Here is a 19,175-nt window from a genome sequence, read left to right as displayed (position 1 = left end):
ATGAATTATTTAGAAGGGCATTCTCTATTTCAAATAATGCCTCTGGGTGACGCTCGAGTGTAAAAATTGCTTATGGCCCAGTTCAGGGTCAGTTTTCATAAATGTCATATCTATTACATAAAAACAATTGTATTCTTTATTAATTGTATTGTATTGTTTCATATAGATTGCATTATATATATTATTTTGTCTGCTTAATTAATTACCGAGAAAGGTAAACTCACACTGGAAAGGTTATTTATCCTCTTGCCCTTCCTTCAACCAGTTTCTGCTTTATATATTTGGAACTATTATTAGGAGCAGTTATGTGTATTTTCAATAATAGATATAACTAAATAACTCAAAAGATATTATAGCAATTTAAGCACCCACCAGCAATTTATAAAAGAGCTCATTTTCCAAAATGCTTTCCAGCATTTAAAAAAAAGTTTTTACAGTTCTGAGGGAAAATTATGTCTGATTGGTCTAATGCACTTTCCCGTCAGTAATGTTGGCACCTTTTGGGTTAATTGCCATCTAAATTTACTTTTCTGTGAATTTTCATGTCCTTTGTCTTTTTTTTCCCCTGGGCTTTTATTTTTTTTCCACTTGATTGCTAGATTTTTTTTTTTTTAACAATAAGGATAACCTGTCATCACATATTGAAACTTTTGTGTATATATCTTCATTTTTATTTTTATTAGGTGTATTTTAACATATAATTAGGAAATATCGAATCAGAAATATTTGGTTTTTCTTTTATAGTTTCTGGGTTTTCTCTCATGTACAATAAGATCACTCTGACTCCAACAGAATGTTATACAAACGTATACTCCTAAAATTTATTTTAATATTCTTTGAGATTTTTAAAATACATATACTTAAAATATTTACTCATGTTGGAACTCAGTCTAATGTATAGTGTGCAGTGGAGATCTAGTTTGTTTTGTTCCAGGTGGAAGGCCAGTTATGTCAGCAGCATTTATGCAATGAATGTCTTGTGTACACTCAATTGAATGTCACTTTTTTTTTTTCCGGTACGCAGGCCTCTCACTGCTGTGGCCTCTCCCGTCGCGGAGCACAGGCTCCGGACGCGCAGGCTCAGCGGCCACGGCTCACAGGCCCAGCCGCTCCGCGGCATGTGGGATCCTCCCAGACCGGGGCACGATCCCGTGTCCCCTGCATCGGCAGGCGGACTCTCAACCACTGCGCCACCAGGGAAACCCTGAATGTCACTTTTGTCACATACCTAAATCAGTATTGTCTGTTGTTTTACTTGCTTTGATTATATTGTTTATTATATTAACTTTTAATATCTAATAGTGCATAGTAATTGCAGATATTTATTGGATGCTTTTTGTATTCCAGGGAAGTGTTGAGTATTTTATAAGCATCATCTCATTTCATTTTCGTAACTCTATGAGGTAGGCACTTTCATTCTCATTTTTGAAACTAAAGCTAAAAATAACTTATTCATTTTCTCATAGCCAAAAAGTAGCAGAGCTGCAATTCAAATCTTCAGTAATGTCACTCCATATCTCATGTTTTTTTCCCATATTTTACCATGACTAATAACCTATCACAGGTTTTGTTAAACTTCATGTTCTCCACAGCACTGGTTCTCAAAGTATGGTTCCTGGAACAGTAGCATTAGCATCACCTGGGTACTAGTTAGAAATGCAGATTCTTGGGCCTTGCTATGATCTTAATGTTTGTTCTCCCCAAATTCATATGTTGAAATTCTAATACCCAAAAGTATGGTATTAGAAGATGGGGCCTTTGGGGGATGATTAGGTCATGAAAGTAGAACCCTGATGAATGGGATTAGTGCTCTTATAAAAGATACCCCACAAAGCTTCATAGCCCCTTCCACCACGTGAAGACACAGCTAGAAGGTGCTGGCTATGAACCAGGAAGAGAGCCTTCATCAAAACGTGATCATGGACTTGATCTTGGACTTCCTAGCTTCCAGAGCTGTGAGCAATAAATTTCTGTTGTTTATAAGCTACCCAGTCTGTGGTATTTTGTTAAAGCAACCCGAATAGTCTGAGACAGGCCCTACCCTACACCTACTGAATCAGAAACGGTGGGAGTGTGGGGATTTTTAACTGTATTTTAACAAACCTTCCAGGTGATTCGAATGCACACTCAAGCTTGAGAACCACTATCCTGTGGTGTCTAGCTCAGGAAACTACACCTTGGAGTTCACTGGAGATGTATATGTGATGACTGACCATGTGGACATTATCTTTCCAGGGAACCCCTGGGTCAGATCTTCCTCCAGATTCCACCTCACCTCTTCTTAGCAGCTCTGCTTGAGTTTACAGATGTCCACCAAACTTTAGGCTCCTGAGAGAATAAAGGTTGAGACCCAGCATGACCATGCCAGCTAATTGGACCTCTCACCAGAAATCCCTGGGCCTGGCTCCAGAGGAACATGGCAGCTCATGTGAGGTGAGGAGGAGGAATTCCAGGGGGTGGAAATTCATTCTGGGAGTAGTTTGATTTTTACAACAAAGTTTTGTGTAAAGATATCTAAAATTATTCCCAACATTGTTTTTGGTGTTTGTTTTATTTTGTTTACCATATTAACCTTGATGTCTAAACCCATCAATGACAGTAAAAGAACTGAAAATTGTGAACATAAATTCAGAAATCAAATGTATTAACTACTCACAGCAAAACAATGTTCAAAAGTAATCTAGAAAAATAACTTATCTCAATTTAAAATCTAGATGAAAGGGTGGATTTCTAGGAACATACTAAATTTCCCATCAAATCTTTAATTACCATTTACCATGTTTTCACTTGTAGTTGTTAAGATTTTTACTTAAAAAATTCTCCTTTTAATAAAATTAGGATTGCACCTTTGGAGAGATTTGTTTGCATTGATTTTATTCTGCTTTTGGAATGTTAACTTTGTGTATGTGTGCAAATTTTATGTTTAATATTTCTAAATGTTACAGAGTCACTTGAAAAGAATATTTCCAGATATGGACTTTGTTATCAATAAAATATGTAGTTAGGAGGTTTTTACAGTATGGCTTGTTTTTTCCTCTTTATCTCCTGGAGCTGAGAGATATTATTTAAAGTTTCCCACCATGAGTATATTTCTATCTGTATTGCCTATAGTTTCTGTTTATAAATTTTGATGCTATGTAATTTGTTGCAGTGATAGTAATGACATCTCAAGTTCATTTTGGATTGTGTCCTTGTCCTGTTTAATATCTTTTCTTAGAATTCAGCTCTGTCTGATATTAAGATGGAGGCTGTTATTTCCTTTATGTTGGCATATCCAAATATGCCTTTTGCTTATCCTTTTACTGTCAGCCTTTGGAGTCCTTGTGCATTTCTCTGTACAGCAGTGGAAAGATGCTTTTTATGTTACACTTCTGATGTGGATGTTTCTTTTATGTATCTTTCACTGTATACTCTGTATTTTTTGCTTTTGTTTCTGTGTCATTCTGGTAATTAGGAGGGTTTAGATTCTTTTTTGTTTGGTTAGTTCTCTTAGTGTCACCCTTATCGCATTAACTTTTTGAACTAAATCTTTTACTCTTTTAGACAATATCTATTAAATTTGTAGTGTGAATAATGATAAGAGTTCTATACTACTACTTCAAGGATTCTTTTGTTTGTTGGATATTTTTATTAAACTCTATTTTTGTTTTTTTTTCTATTTTACTTTAAAAGTCCTTATTTCCATTTCATGTTGCTTACTTGTCTTAATCTGCTCTTGCCACTTTTTGTGTTTTCATAGAATGTTTTTATTGCTTTCAGAGAGAACTTCATTTCTGTGCTACTTTTTCTTTCTTTTTTACTTCTTTACTGAGTTCTGCCCTTTTTTTTTTCCAAAAATTTAAATAACCATTTTCTTAACCTGTTTTTTCATTATTTCTTCTTTGGACTCATATCTCTATTTATTTCATTAAGTAGTTGATTGTTTTAGTGAATTCCTTGAATTCATGGTGAATGTGTTTTATTGTGTGGCAATTTATTTCTAGCATGTTCCTTTTACTCTCTCTCTTTTTTTTTCATTCTTTTTGCTTATAGTATCTTTGTACATTAGGAGATTTTTATTGTTATCTTTGAGTAAGGAGATTTTTCCTGGACAGATTGTTTATAAGAACCTCATTTGGTGTGGAGTCAAAACTACGAATATGACATCTTCTTGATTCCCCATTTAATTCTTGATGACATAGGGTTTAGGGGCCAGGGTTTTGATGTGAGTAGGTTGTGAATATGCAAGTGTATGAAAGAGAAAAATTAGAGTATATGTATTCTTTTCAAGTATATAAGGAACATTTTCAAAGAAATGACAATGTTCTAAGCCCCATAAACAGAATCAACACATCACAAAGAAGCAAACTGTAATCTCTGAACATAGTTAAATGAAGAAATAAAAAAGATAGCTTTTGGGCTTCCCTGGTGGTGCAGTGGTTGAGAGTCCGCCTGCTGATGCAGGGGACATGGATTCGTGTCCCGGTCGGGGAAGATCCCACATGCCGCAGAGCAGCTGGGCCCATTAGCCACGGCCGCTGAGCCTGCGCATCCGGAGCCTGTGCTCCGCAACAGGAGAGGCCACAACAGTGAGAGGCCCGCGTACCACAAAAAAAAAAAAAAAAAAAAAGATAGCTTTCAAGCATCACAATTTTAGACATTAAAAACCACAACTATCTTTAATACTTATCCTTAATACTTTCTCTGTCCTGTCCTTCCTGCATGCTCATTCCCTACCCTGAATTCAGTGACCTGCTCTATATATTCAACTCCTGAATCATCATCTCCCTACTAGCTCTCTATCCACCTGCCTAGAGTCCATCCTTGTATATGTCTTATCACTTAAATCTTAGTATGTACAAAATATATTATTTATCTTTTTCCCCCAGCCCCCTCCTCTAGTCCTTAAATTCATCTGTGACCTCAGAATCTACAGCAACACAAAACTGATGACTGAGAGTTATCTGAGTCCTTTTTTCTCACCTTCACACTCGGTATCACTTTTACCCCCTTAATAATTAGTACCAGTCTCTTCTATAGCCTTACTACAGCCTTACTTTAGATAAGTAAGAAATTTGTATTCTCTCACCTGAATTGTGCAGTGGTTCTCGTGACTTATTTTCTGGTCTTGCCCATTTCAAAATGCTCTGTTATGAGAATAAATAAACTTTCAATATATTTTTTCAACGTTTTATTTATTTTGAAATAATTATAGATTCAAAGGGCATGCAGAATATAGTACAGAGAATTCTCCCATAAATTCCAGTTTATTGTGATGCATGATTCTTTTTATTCATTGCTGGATCCAATTTGGCAGTATTTCATTTAGGATGTTTGCATCTAAGTTCTCAAGAGATATTGGTCTGTAGTTTTCTTTTTGGTACTGTCTTTGTAGTGCTTTGGTATCAGCGTAATAATACTGGCCCCCAAAAATTAGTTGGGAAGTGTTTCCTCTTCTTTTAATTTCTGGATGGGATTGTGTAAAAATGAGACTAACTCTTCTTTAGAAGTTTAGTAGAATTCTCTAGTAAAACTATCTCGGGACTTCCCTGGTGATCCAGTGGTTAAGACTCTGCTTCCACTGCAAGGGGCACGGGTTTGACCCCTAGTTGGGGAGCTAAGATCCTGCATGCTACACGGTGCAGCAAAAAAAAAAACCAAACTATCTGGGCCTGGAGACTTTTTTTTCCAGGAGCTTTTAAATTATTATTTTAATTTAATTTAATGGTTTATGGGATTATCAACTTATGTATTTCATAATGTTGAGTTTTGGTAGTTGTGGTTTTTGAGGAATCGGTCCATTTCTTCTAAGTTGCTGACTCTATTAGCATAGAATTTTTGTATTCCCTTATTTTTCTTTTAATGGCTGCCATATCTGTAATGATATTCATTCCTGACATTGGTAATTTGTATCTTTTTATCTTTGTCAGTCTGGTTGACTACTAGGTCAGTCAACAAGATTTATCAATTTTATTGATTTTTTTCAAAATAACTACATTGTGTTTTATTGATTTCTCTCTAGTTTTTTAAAATTTTGTTTTCAATTTCCTTGATACCTGTTTTCTATTATTTTCTTCTTTCTGCTTGCTTTGGGTTTATTTTGCTTTTCTTTTTCTAGTTTCTTGAGGTAGGAATTTAGATTATTGACTTGAGACCTTTCCCCTTTCCTTTTTTAAAAAATTGATGTGTACTTGACGTATAACATATTATTTTCAGGTATACAACATTATTCAATATTTGTATATATTGTGAAATTATCACCATGATAAATCTAGTTCTCATTCATCACTACACATAGTTACAAATATTTTCTCTTGTGTTGAGAACCTTCAAGATCTCTTTTAGCAACTTTCAAATATACTATCCAGTATTAACTATAGTTATAGTTACCATGCTGTGCATTACGTCCCCGTGACTTATTTTATACCTGGAAGTTTATACTTTTGACCACCTTCACCCATTTTACCCATCACCCGCCCCCTGTTTCTGGCAACCACCAGTCTATTCTCTGTATCTATGACTTCAGTTGCTGGTTTTTTTACATTCCACATAAAGTGAGATCATGAGGTATTTGTCCTTCTTTGTCTGACTTATTTCACTTAGCATAATGCCCTTGAGGTCCATCCATGCTGTTGAGAATGGCAAGATTTCCTTCTTTTTTATGGCTGAATAATGTTCCAATGCATATATAAATACCACATTTTCTTTATCCATTCACCCATCATTGGACACTTAGGTCGCTTTCATGTCTTGGCCATTGTGGATAATGCTGCAGTGAACGTGGGGGTGTGTATATTTATTCAAGTTAACATTTTCATTTCTTTTGGATAAATACTTAGATATAGAATTGCTGGATCATATGGCAGTTCTATTTTTAATTTTTTGAAGAGCTTCCATAGTATTTTCCATAGTGGTTGCACCAGTTGACATTCTTCCAGTAGTGCACAAGGATTCCCTTTTCTCCACATCTTTTCCAGCACTTATTATTTCTTGGGTTTGTGGGGTTTTTTTGTTGTTACATTCTGACAGGTGTAAGGTGATATCTCATTGTGAATTTGACTTGTATTACCCTGATCATTAGTGACGTTGAGCACGTTTTCATTATCTGTTGGCAATCTGTATATTTTCTTTGGAAAAATGTCTTATTCAGATTCTCTGCCCATTTTTTACTTGGATCATTTGTTTCCCCTTTTCTATAAATTTCCCTTTCAGCATCCCACAGATTTTGATACATTGTATTTTCACTTTTTTACAGTTCTATGTATTTTCTAGATTTCTTTTGAGGATTCCTCTTTGACTTATAGGTTATTTAGAAGTGTGTTGATTAATTTCCAGATATTTCCAGACTTTCCAGATAGCTTTTGTTACTGTTTTCTAATATAATTCCTTTGGAGATTTTTCTGTTGTCTTTCTGTTATTGAGTTTTAGTTTGATTCCATTATTTTCAGAGAATATACTTTATATTATTTCATTTCTTTCCAGTTGAGATTTATTTCACAGCCTAGGATATGGTCTGTCTTGGTCATTGTTCTATGGATGCCTGAAAAGAATGTGTATTCTGCTGTTGTTGGTTGGAGTATTCTATAAATATTGATTAGATCCTGTTGTTTGTTTTTCTATATCATTGATAATACTCTGTCTATTATTTCTATAATTTACTGAGTGTGGGCTGTTCAGGTCCCTATAGATCCCTTTTTTAAGTGTTTGACTTCAGGTGGAAATAGCCATTCCTTCAATTATGCATTTCCAGATTAGATTTTTTTAATATGGAAGGTCATGTTTTTTAAAAAACATTTTGCTATGAAAAAAATGTAAATGTATTCAAGAGTAAAGAGAATAGTATAAGCAGCCCATGTATCTATTGTACCTATCACTCAGCTTTATTAGTGATCAACATTCTGTCATTCTTATATTGTCTAAAACTACCCTCCTTCCCAGCTGCTAGATTAAAGTAAATCCCCAAAACCATTTTATCTGTGACTACTTTGATGTATATCTCTAAGAGATGAGAATTCTTTTTTTCTTCCTTTTTGTTTGACATAACCATTAAGCCATTATCACACCTAAAACATAATATCAATAATTCCTAGGTATCATCTGATACCCAGTTATTATTTGAATTTGAAACATGCCATAAATATCTTTTTAATGTTGGTTTGCTTTAATTAAGAGCCAGACACGGTCCACAAGTTGCATTTGGTTAGTATGACTCTGAAGTCTCTTTTAATAAAGATTCTCCTCCATATTTTTTCTGTTGTAATTTATTTTTTGAAGAAACAGGTCATTTTCTGCCTTCTGGATTTAGCTCATGTTTTGGTCTTGATATTGTTCAACATATTCCTCTATACTTCATATTACCTATGAATGATTTGTTGGATCTGGAGGCTTAATGAGATTCAGGTTGTATTTTTCTTTATATTTTGTAAAAGTACTTAATGGGTGGTATGAAATTAATTACTATATCATGTCAGGAGGCACATAATACATGGTTATCTCTCTTTTTGTGATGTTAAAATTGATGAGTGGATGCCATTGTTAATAGCTGACTCATTCCATTTTAAACTTCTCTTCAGCCTTTCACCTGAAACAGTTGAGCAACCCTTAATGATTATTGTCTAAACTCATTATTTCATTGGGAGTTATGAGATGATAGTATTCTAATTCTATCCTAACTTCTTCATTTATTAGCCAGAAATCATTTTGTAAGGAACTGTTCTTCATCATTTATTTGGTTATTCTGCAATACAGATCTTATACAAAAAAATGTTTAATATAAATCTGACTACCTTAATTACCTTTACTTAAAATGGAAAATTCATACTTGTTCTATGAGCAAACTGTTTTTCCCATAACCACCTTCTTGGCTTGTCATGCAGAGTTCTCTTCATTTACATAGAGCTATTTGCTATTCTCCAAATTCATCATGTATTTTCCTATGGCCACACCTTTGCTTGTCTTTTCTGGGAAATGACCTTCCTCACCTCCCCATTCTGTGTTATACTTCTCATCTTCCAACTTAAATTCCTCAACTAATAATAAACTTACACCCCCATGTGGAATGTATTTTTCCTTTTTGGGGACCTCAGTGTGTTCCACATAGAGATTTACTTTTTGACACTTTAGTAAACTTGTGTCTTCTTTTACTTTTCTTTTAAAACATAGGTCTTGTTTATTTTCCAAGTCTTTTAAGTTGCTAGAAGATTAGAAACATAAATAATTCATATTTGTGTTCCCAGGGCTAGCATAATGGCTGGTCCTAAATTGCTCAGAAATTGTATCACAGGTCATTCATCCAGTTGCTAGAAAACTACAAGAGAGCCTATTTCAATCTTCAGTTTTGAAAAACGAGTAATTGACTGACCATAGTATAGAACAATAGCAGAAATTCTTTATTGGCTTTCTTTCTTCCATAAAATATTATGTAAAACTAGATATTTAATATACACCCTATATGCAGTACCATTTTTTAAAAAGTTCCTGGATTACACAGGTGTATACACTTGTCAAAACTTCAGATGGTACTCTGAGGACTTGTGCATTTCATTGTATGTAAAGCTTACCTAAAAAAGGTTAAAAAATGTTATACTCTACTTAATGATTTGCATTCTGAAGTATTTAGGAGGAAGTGTACTGGCATCTATAGTTTACTTTGAAATGCACAAAAAAGTAATATGGATTGATGGATGGGTAAAAGGATGGGTAAATGTGTGGTAAAACAAGTAGAGTAAATTGTTAGGGATAGATTCTAAGTGGTGGTTATATAGGTTTTCACTACACAATTATTTTAAATTTTCTGTATGTTTGTAAAATTTCATAATAAAATGTTAGGGAAATGGGGGGTGAGTTTTTAAACAGAGGAGGTAAATTAATAACAACAAAACCTAAGTTCCATATTCCTAAATATAGTCTCTCCATCCCCCAAAACTAACTATTCATGCTGAACAGGAATGTGCCCTTACAGGGATCAGTGTCCTTCAGGGATGTGGCTGTAGATTTCAGCAGAGAGGAGTGGCAGCAGCTAGACCTTGATCAGAAAAACCTGTACCGGGATGTGATGCTGGAGACCTATAGCCACCTGCTCTCAGTAGGTAAGCACAGTTACCTGAGTGTCTGAAAGAAGGGCCCCACTAAGAGTGTTTTTATTCTCAGTTGCTGAATGCTGTGAGACACCTGACTTATATGATGGTTTTGTCCTTGATTTGTCCAGGATTCTTTATCCCTTTTGGGCACTCCGAATTTTACAGTTGACCCTTGAACAACACAAGGGTTAGTGGTGCAGATCTGGCACAGTTGAAAATTCACATACAACTTTTTTTTTTTTTTGCGGTACGCGGGCCTCTCACTGCTGTGGCCTCTCCCGTTGTGGAGCACAGACTCCGGGCACACAGGCTCAGCGGCCATGGCTCACGGGCCCAGCCGCTCCGCGGCATGTGGGATCTTCCTGGACTGGGGCATGAACCCGTGTCCCCTGCATCGGCAGGGGGGCTCTCAACCACTGCGCCACCAGGGAAGCCCCACATACAACTTTTGACTTGCCAGCACTTAACTCCTAATAGTCTACTGTTGACTGAAAGGCTTACCAATAACATAAATAGTCAATTAACGTATATTTTGTGTGTTATACATATTATATACTGTATTCTTACAATAAAGCAAGCTAGAGAAAAGGTTATTAAGAAGATCATAAGGAAGAGAAAATACATTTACTGTACTGTATTTATCAATACCGTAAGTTTATGTCATCTATAAGGTGAATCGTCTGTCAATGCCTACATCAATATTGTCTTAAATGATACAAAGCACTATAGATGTTATATATATTACAACACTAGACATCAAAAATGAAAAGGTAATGTGAAAAAGAAATTCATATTTATTTATAGATGTAATGAATGATTCATGTATTGATAATGAAAAAGTAGCAATATGATTGCTTTATGGTAGCCTAGTGTAATTGATATGATGGTTTCATGGTAGCCTAGCCTATACAGTAATGAATAAAGTGTTATAAAATTTTTATGGCATACAGTATTATAGTCATATTCATAATGCAGTATTGGAAACATTGTTACATTAAGAAAAAAACACTTACCTGTGATGATAGGCTGATACCCAGTTTCTCCAATTACAAGAGAGGCATACTGTACAATAATGCACTTCTTGGAAAGCAGAGTTATAAAACAGTAAGAAAACTAACACATTATTAATTTTATATTAAATGGCACTCACCTTATGCCTATGTAAGGATAGGCTGTCCACCTCAATACAAGTCTGGTACATGGTGTTCTACATGATGAATACTTAGTCAATGATGATGACGATGACACACAAACTCCTCATACAGTCCTTGCCGTACAGTTATTAGATTTTTACAGGAAGACACATGTATACACAACAGATAAGTTTATTAACTGTACAGCATGATGATTCTTTACTCCTTTTTAAGTGAAAGTGGATCATCATAAAGGTCTTCATCCTCGTTGTCTTCACATTGAATGGGCTGAGGAGGAGTTGGTTTTGCTGTCTCGGGGATGGCAGAGGTGGAAGAAGTGGGGGAGGTGGAAGAGGGGAGGCAGGAGATACAGGCACACTCGATGTAACATTATGGAAATACATCATAATTTCTAACTTTTTTGCTTTTTCATTTCTCTAAAAATATTTCTATACCATACCAACTCTTCTTCCTCCATTTGCTTTAGTTTCAGTGCCCATATCATAGAAAGGTCCATGTGGTAAAAGAAGTCAAAAGTAGTCTTAAGTAAATCTGAACCCTTCTGCCAGACTGTCTAATGTCAACTTGTTTTCTGGCACTGCTTCTTCATGTTTTCTTTCTAATCATCTGGCATTGGTTCGAAAGCCCTCAGATTCATCAAACCTCTGCTGTGATGTCTATTAGCTCTTAAATTTCTCCAAGATAATCCTCCACACTCTCACCCCCACCTTTTTTGCCTTATTCACAATGTCTTTCTTGATTTCCCTTATTTGCTCTGTTGTAAATCCTATGCCGTCATACACAACATCTGGACACAGTTTTTCTGGCAGGAATTTATTGTTTCAGGCTTGATGGCTTTCATGGCTTTTTCTATAACAATGATGGCATCATCAGTGGTGTAATCCTTCCAGCCTTTTATGATGTTCTCTCTATCAAGTTTCTCTTCCACAGTGTTGACAATCCTTTCCATAGACTACCATGTGTAATAAGCCTTAATGGTCCTTGTGACCCCCTGATCTAGGGGCTGAATTAGAGGTGTTGTGTTTGGGGGCAGGTAGACCATTTCAATGCCTTTGGTGTTGAACTCATGGGGTTCTGAGTGACCAGCGACATTGTCCAATATCAAAAGGCAGTCCCTTACTGGCTGGGTACTTACTGACTCCAGGGACAAAGCATCAATGGAACCAATTCAGAAAGAAAGTTCTTGTTGTTCAGGCCTTCTTGTTTTACAACCAAAAGACTGGCAGCTGGTGTTTATCTTTTCCTTTCAAGGCTTAGGGGTTAGCAGCTTTATATATAAGGGTTGTCCTAATCATAAACTTGACTACACTTGCACGAAACAGGGGAGTTAGTTAGGATTTAGGTTCCTGTCCTGGTGCTCACTTCTCTTCCTTAGTCCCTTGTGGCATTTTTTCCAGAATATGGCACTTTCATCTGCATTAAAAACAGGTTCAGGCAGATATCTTTTTTCTCCTGAATGATTTTCTTTATGGCATCTAGGAACTTATCTGCTGCCTTTTGGTCATCAGAAGCTGCTTCTCTTATCTCTTTTTAAAGTCAAACCTCTTTCTAAAATTATCAAACCATCCTTTACTGGCATTAAATTCTCTAGCTTTAAGCCCTTCACCTTCCTTTTGCTTTAAGTTACCATATAATGACTTTGCTTTTTCTCAAATCATATTAGAATCTATAGATATGCTTTTTTAAAAATATATTTATTTGGCTGTGCCAGGTCTTAGTCGCAGCATGCAGGATCTTTGTTGTGGCATGCAGGGTCTTTAGTTGCACATGTGAACTCTTAGTTGTGGCATGTGGGATCTAGTTCCCTGCCCAGGGATTGAACCCAGGCCCCCTGCATTGGGAGCGTGGAGTCTTAGCCACTGGATCACCAGCAAAGTCCTGGAATGCTTTTCTTATAACAATCCTGTACCCACATAAAAACTACATTTTTAATACAAGATAAAAAAAAGTGTTTCTCAAAAAGTGCATGGTGGGAATTCCCTGGCAGTCCAATGGTTAGGACTCTACTCTCTCACTGCTCAGGGCCTGGATTCAATGCTCCCTAGTTGGGGAACTAGGATTCCACAAGACATGCAGTGCAGCCAAAAAAAAAAAAAAAAAAAAAAAAAAATGCAGGGTTTTTGTGTCTGCTGGTATATGCTTCATGTATTTCTTTTTTTTTTTTACAATGGTTTTTACACTTAATTCATTTATCTTGAAATGGCTGGCAACAACAGCTGCAGACCTCAATCAAGCAATTCAGCTTTTTCTTGTAACGTCATGAATTTTCTCTGTTCTTGGGAGCATTTCCAGCATCGCTAGTGGCACTTAGTATGTTAGTATGGGTCCCATGATATTATTCAAGGTTTATGGTATTGCAATAAACATGAAACATATGTGAGAACCCAGAGAGATTACTTTTTACTGCTATACACAATTTACTGGAGAGAGGGACTGCTCATGAGGCAATGATCAGGGCATTTTAAGTGGATATTTACAGCACTGAGCTCACTGCAATAGCAATAGGAGGTGGCTACAAAATTCATGACATACCTAACTTTTTAAAAATATTTTTTGATATTTCTAGGCTATGAAGTTTGTCTGAGTTTTTTCAAATTGTCACAGATCTCCAAAAGATTTTCCAATATTTTCAGTAAAATCCATTTATAAGTTGGACCCATGTGGTTCAAAGCCCTGTTGTTCAAGGGTTAACTGTACTCTGTTCTCAGAGCTACACTGTTACTTTCCTGTAGAACAAAGCCTCATTGAACAAGACTATTGGTTGGGCTCTGTAACACAATTAGCTGGACCCAGACCCTTTATCATTTCTCATGAACAGGGTATCAAGTTCCTGAAACAGAGGTTTTCATGTTGGAGCAAGGAAAGGAGCCATGGGCACTGCAGGGTGAGAGCCCACATCAGAGCTGTCCAGGTGAGTGAGTGTGACCCAGACTGATGGGAGACAGGGAAGTAAATCTCAGCCATCTTGAGAAAGACTGGCATCTTTGAAATGCTATTAAGCTGACTCTTCTGGAAGGTTCTGATTTTTTTGTATTATTTGAGGACCCTTGATATCGGCCTCTCAAATAACTAAATGCCTTCTATAAAAATGCCTTTGTCGTTTCTAACTGTCTTCTTCCTTGGCTTTTTGGCGTCTGGATCACATGCCAATATGCCTCAATAAATATTTTCTTTTTTTCTTGGTTATGCTCCTTTTCTCTAACATTCTTTTTTTCTTTCTGCCTTCCGCATTGTCCAAGATTCATTCTTTATGTATTCAGCTATTCATGGATTTGCTTTCTTTAAAAGTTACTATATGTCACACACTCCCACTCCTGCTAGTCCTCTTTCATTTCTTTCTTTCTCATTGTGAGATGCTTTGGAACTTTATCTCCAATCATGCTCTCTTCCTTTTTTCTCCATAGTCACTGACTTAAAATTTCTCACTTTCCCATTCCCCATGTCTTTCATCCAACTGATGACTTAGAGGTCACTGTTGCTTAACCTTTAGGAGTACCTTTCTGACTTCCTTCCAAGGTTGCTTGAGACTTCACACTGACTGGGGGCTGTCTGCCTGGTTGGCTGATTTTTGAAATTGCTTTATTTCTGTACTTCACATGATGAGGTTTGAGTTTAATCATGTCTTCATTCAGGACACACTATCATCATCAGTATGGGTAAGGATTCTCTATTATTTTATTTTTTCAATTTATTCATTATTCCTTCTTTTCCCCATACTCATCTCACTTCCCATCATAGGCAATTGTTTTATATGATAGAAACATATTTTTAAGTTCATATTTAAAGTGACTTGGTGTATGTATTATTAGTTTATATAAATATTATTGTGCTATATATCTTGTTCTTTGCCTTTTTTCACTTCCTGGCACAGTGCATTGAGTTCATAAAGTTTATTTTCTAAATAAACTGAATTGTATCCCAGAATGTTTCCTATCACCACTATCACCAAGTCTTCTCAGCCAATGATCCACCCTCACCGTTTTCACTGTGTTCAACCTGGATGAACCATATGACCCTCTTCTCTTGCCTCTGCTAGCTGCTCTTTGAGCTAAAATCATCTCATTCTCCTTTGAGAAGGAGAGTTTCGGTTTCAAACCTCACAGAGAATTTCTGAAAAACTTCTTTCTACATTGAGAGGAAAGGTGATGCTACAAGTGACGTTTTATTGTATTTTATTCTAGAAGAATTGTGGCAGATTGATGACCAGATAGAGAGCTATCAACAAAGAGAAAACAAATCTTTAAGAGATGTTGCTTTCATCAAGAAAATATTGACTATAAAGAGGGATTATGAATATAAAGACAGAAAAATAATTCATGTGAGCCAAAACATTCCTTCCCCAAAGAGACCTCATCAGTGTGACTTATATGGAAGTGCTTTAAGCCATAATTTAGATTTACACGGTCATAATAGAAACAGTGGATCAAAGAACGTTAATAAGATTACTGAATATGGTAAAATTTCTTCCTGTACTAAACATGAGTATACTCCAACAGGAGAGAAATTATGGGGCCATAATCAATGTGGAAAAATCCTCAGCTATAAACAAGTATCCTGTCAACATCAGAAAAGTCATACTGGGGCAAAATCTTATGAATGTGCTGAATTTGGAAATATCTTCACCCAGAAGTCACAACTCAAGGTACATCTGAAAGTGCATACAGGAGAAAAACTGTATGTATGTATTGACTGTGGGAAGGCTTTTGTACAGAAGCCAGAATTCATTACACATCAGAGAACTCATACTAGAGAGAAGCCCTATAAGTGCAGTGAATGTGGGAAAGCCTTTTTCCAAGTATCTTCTCTTTTCAGGCATCAGAGAATTCATACTGGAGAAAAACTCTATGAATGCAGTGAATGTGGGAAAGGCTTCTCTTATAACTCAGATCTTAGTATACATCAGAAAATTCATACTGGAGAGAGACACCATGAGTGCAGTGATTGTGGCAAAGCATTCACGCAGAAGTCCACACTCAAGATGCATCAGAAAATTCATACAGGCGAGAGATCCTATATATGTATTGAATGTGGACAGGCCTTCATCCAGAAGACACACTTGATTGCGCACCGAAGAATTCATACTGGAGAAAAACCATATGAATGCAGTAGCTGTGGGAAGTCCTTCATTTCCAAGTCACAACTGCAGGTACATCAACGAACTCACACAAGAATGAAACCGTCTATATGCAATGAATATGGGAAGGTTTTCAACAATAGTTCCAACCTCAATACACATAAGAAAGTACAAATGAGAGAGAAATCTTCCATATGTACTGAATGTGGTAAGGCCTTTACGTACAGGTCAGAGTTGATTATACATCAGAGAATTCACACCGGAGAGAAACCTTATGAATGCAGTGATTGTGGAAAAGCCTTCACTCAGAAGTCAGCACTCACAGTGCATCAGAGAATTCATACAGGAGAAAAATCATATATATGCATGAAATGTGGGCTAGCCTTCATCCAGAAGGCACACTTGATTGCGCATCAAATAATTCATACAGGAGAGAAACCTTATAAATGTGGTAATTGTGGAAAATCCTTTACTTCCAAGTCACAACTTCACGTGCATAAACGAATTCACACAGGAGAGAAACCTTATATGTGCACTAAATGTGGGAAGGCATTTACCAACAGGTCAAATCTCATTACACATCAGAAAACTCATACAGGAGAGAAATCCTATATATGTCCTAAATGTGGCAAGGCCTTCACACAAAGGTCAGACTTGATTACACATCAGAGAATTCATACTGGGGAGAAACCTTATGAATGCAATACCTGTGGAAAAGCCTTCACCCAGAAGTCACACCTCAATATACACCAGAAAATTCACACTGGAGAGAGACAATATGAATGCCATGAATGTGGGAAAGCTTTCAACCAGAAATCAATACTCATTGTGCATCAGAAAATTCATACAGGAGAGAAACCCTATGTGTGCACTGAGTGTGGAAGAGCCTTCATCCGGAAGTCAAACTTTATTACTCATCAGAGAATTCATACTGGGGAGAAACCTTATGAATGCAATGATTGTGGGAAATCCTTCACCTCCAAGTCTCAGCTCCTGGTGCATCGACCAATTCACACAGGAGAAAAACCATATGTGTGTGCTATATGTGGGAAAGCCTTTAGTGGCAGGTCAAATCTCAGTAAACATCAGAAAACTCATACCGGAGAAAAGCCCTATATTTGTTCTGAATGTGGGAAGACTTTCAGACAAAAGTCTGAACTGATTATACATCATAGGATTCATACTGGAGAGAAACCTTATGAATGCAGTGACTGTGGTAAATCATTCACTAAGAAATCACAGCTCCAGGTGCATCAACGAATTCACACAGGAGAGAAGCCTTATGTGTGTGCTGAGTGTGGGAAGGCCTTCACTGACAGATCAAATTTGAACAAACACCAGACAACACACACTGGAGACAAACCCTATAAGTGTGTAGTCTGTGGGAAAGGCTTTGTTCAGAAATCAGTTCTCAGCGTGCATCAGAGTATTCACACTTGAGAGAAACATTCTGAGAAAACCTCAGTGAGATCAGATTTTATTTTACATTATGGAATTCGTGTAACAGAAAAATGTGCATATTATCGTAACTAGAAATGCTCCATCAGAATGTCACACATTACTATACAGAAGAGGACCTCTGAAAGGACCCTGAATGGGAGGACCCCTTCCCATATTTTCACCAGCCTCAGTAAACCTTGAGGCATTCATACTGAGAAGGAACTTTGTCAGTTTGGTACATTAGAAGAAACCTTCTCATGAAAACTGTAACGGAACACTGTTAGCAAATTCTGCACTGGAAACATTATGTGAAGTCATGCTAATGATAATCCTGCTTACTGTGGAATAGATAATATGCCAACAAGTTGAATGGTAGAACAGCATAATATATACGATAACGATAAACCCTAAGTTCTGTGAGATGTTTGTTGCAGAACACATTGCCTAACAGAATTTTTGTGTCATTCTTCTGTTGAATCAAACATGGTCTGCGTATCTAATCCCCCATTGCATATTTTTATCAAGAAAGGGATGCCACAATAAAAAAAATTATTTATGTATACAGATATAAACCTCAGAGTGTATGTTGACTCCCCCATTATCCTCTAGCACCATGAATGGTACCCCCCCCTTATTAGCCACCAGTAGAGTGTTTTCAACTTTCACACAGCACATTGTCTTCTGACCCCTATAATTGCATTATGACTGCCTATTCGTGTTGACTACCATTATCTCCCAGACTTACTGACCCTTAATTAGCCCCCAGTATGGTGTCCTGTGAGCTCCCATTACCTTCAGGAAAGCTTCTGAAGTAAGAATGTTCAGGTCACCTCAGTCAACTCTTCACCTCGGTCTCCCTTTTGCTGTTACAGTTTTATAGTGCTTCCAGCTCATTTGCCTTCCTTAATGACTTGACCTTTATAATGACAATAATGAATCAATAACTCATTAAAACAAACCCCAACATACCTTCACTGTCTCCTCTCTACCCATCTTCATTCCATGCACTCTTCAAGGACCTTCTCCCCCATGTGCCTCAAACGCATCAGGTTAGGTCCTGCCTCAGGGCCTTTGCATTTGCAGTGCCCTCTTCAAAGAGAACAGTTCCTCATTATATCTCTGTGGTACTCCACTGTGTCTTTCTTCCAATGGCATATCTTCACAGAGGCCTGCCCTGCCCTCCCCTGCCTGCCTGGCTTAAAATTCCATCATCCTCCCCTTCCTCCTTTATCCTCTCCATAGCACTTATTACCATGATGCCCTGTATATTTCACTTATTTGTCTATGGTTCCCACTCTAGAATGTTTTTCCCCATTTTGTTCACCATTGTGAACCTAGACCCATGCCTGACATACAACAGTCCTTCTATGAGTGCACATTGTGGAGTGTTGACCATGCTCATCCCATGACTTCCCTTTGATCCTTTCTGTATTGCAGCATAAGATGCTC

General features: G+C 36.8%; 1 protein-coding gene across 4 annotated transcripts; it reads left to right on the top strand.

Moving 5' to 3' along the window:
* The first annotated feature begins 1,273 nt into the window (after nt 1–1,273).
* On the top strand, nt 1,274–18,489 carry LOC309976500 (uncharacterized protein). 4 transcript variants are annotated; one of them, XM_082862114.1, is made up of 5 exons: nt 1,274–1,403; nt 2,236–2,433; nt 9,941–10,067; nt 14,031–14,123; nt 15,394–18,489. In XM_082862114.1, the coding sequence occupies exons 2-5, from the start codon at nt 2,356–2,358 to the stop codon at nt 17,724–17,726; spliced, it is 2,631 nt and encodes an 876-aa protein (XP_082718240.1). In that variant the 5' UTR covers nt 1,274–1,403; nt 2,236–2,355; the 3' UTR covers nt 17,727–18,489. The 4 variants fall into 4 exon arrangements, with proteins under 4 accessions (XP_082718240.1, XP_082718242.1, XP_082718239.1 ...); XM_082862116.1 differs by lacking the exon at nt 1,274–1,403 and having other exon boundaries at nt 1,921–2,433; nt 15,709–18,489; XM_082862113.1 differs by lacking the exon at nt 1,274–1,403 and having other exon boundaries at nt 1,921–2,433.
* The last annotated feature ends 686 nt before the right edge of the window (nt 18,490–19,175 follow it).

The sequence above is a fragment of the Leucopleurus acutus genome, assembly GCF_964270905.1.
Source record: "Leucopleurus acutus genome assembly, chromosome: 20".
In the NCBI taxonomy this organism is placed as follows: domain Eukaryota; kingdom Metazoa; phylum Chordata; class Mammalia; order Artiodactyla; family Delphinidae; genus Leucopleurus; species Leucopleurus acutus.
Note: the sequence above shows the minus strand (reverse complement) of the source record. Positions and strands in the feature narration are given on the sequence as shown.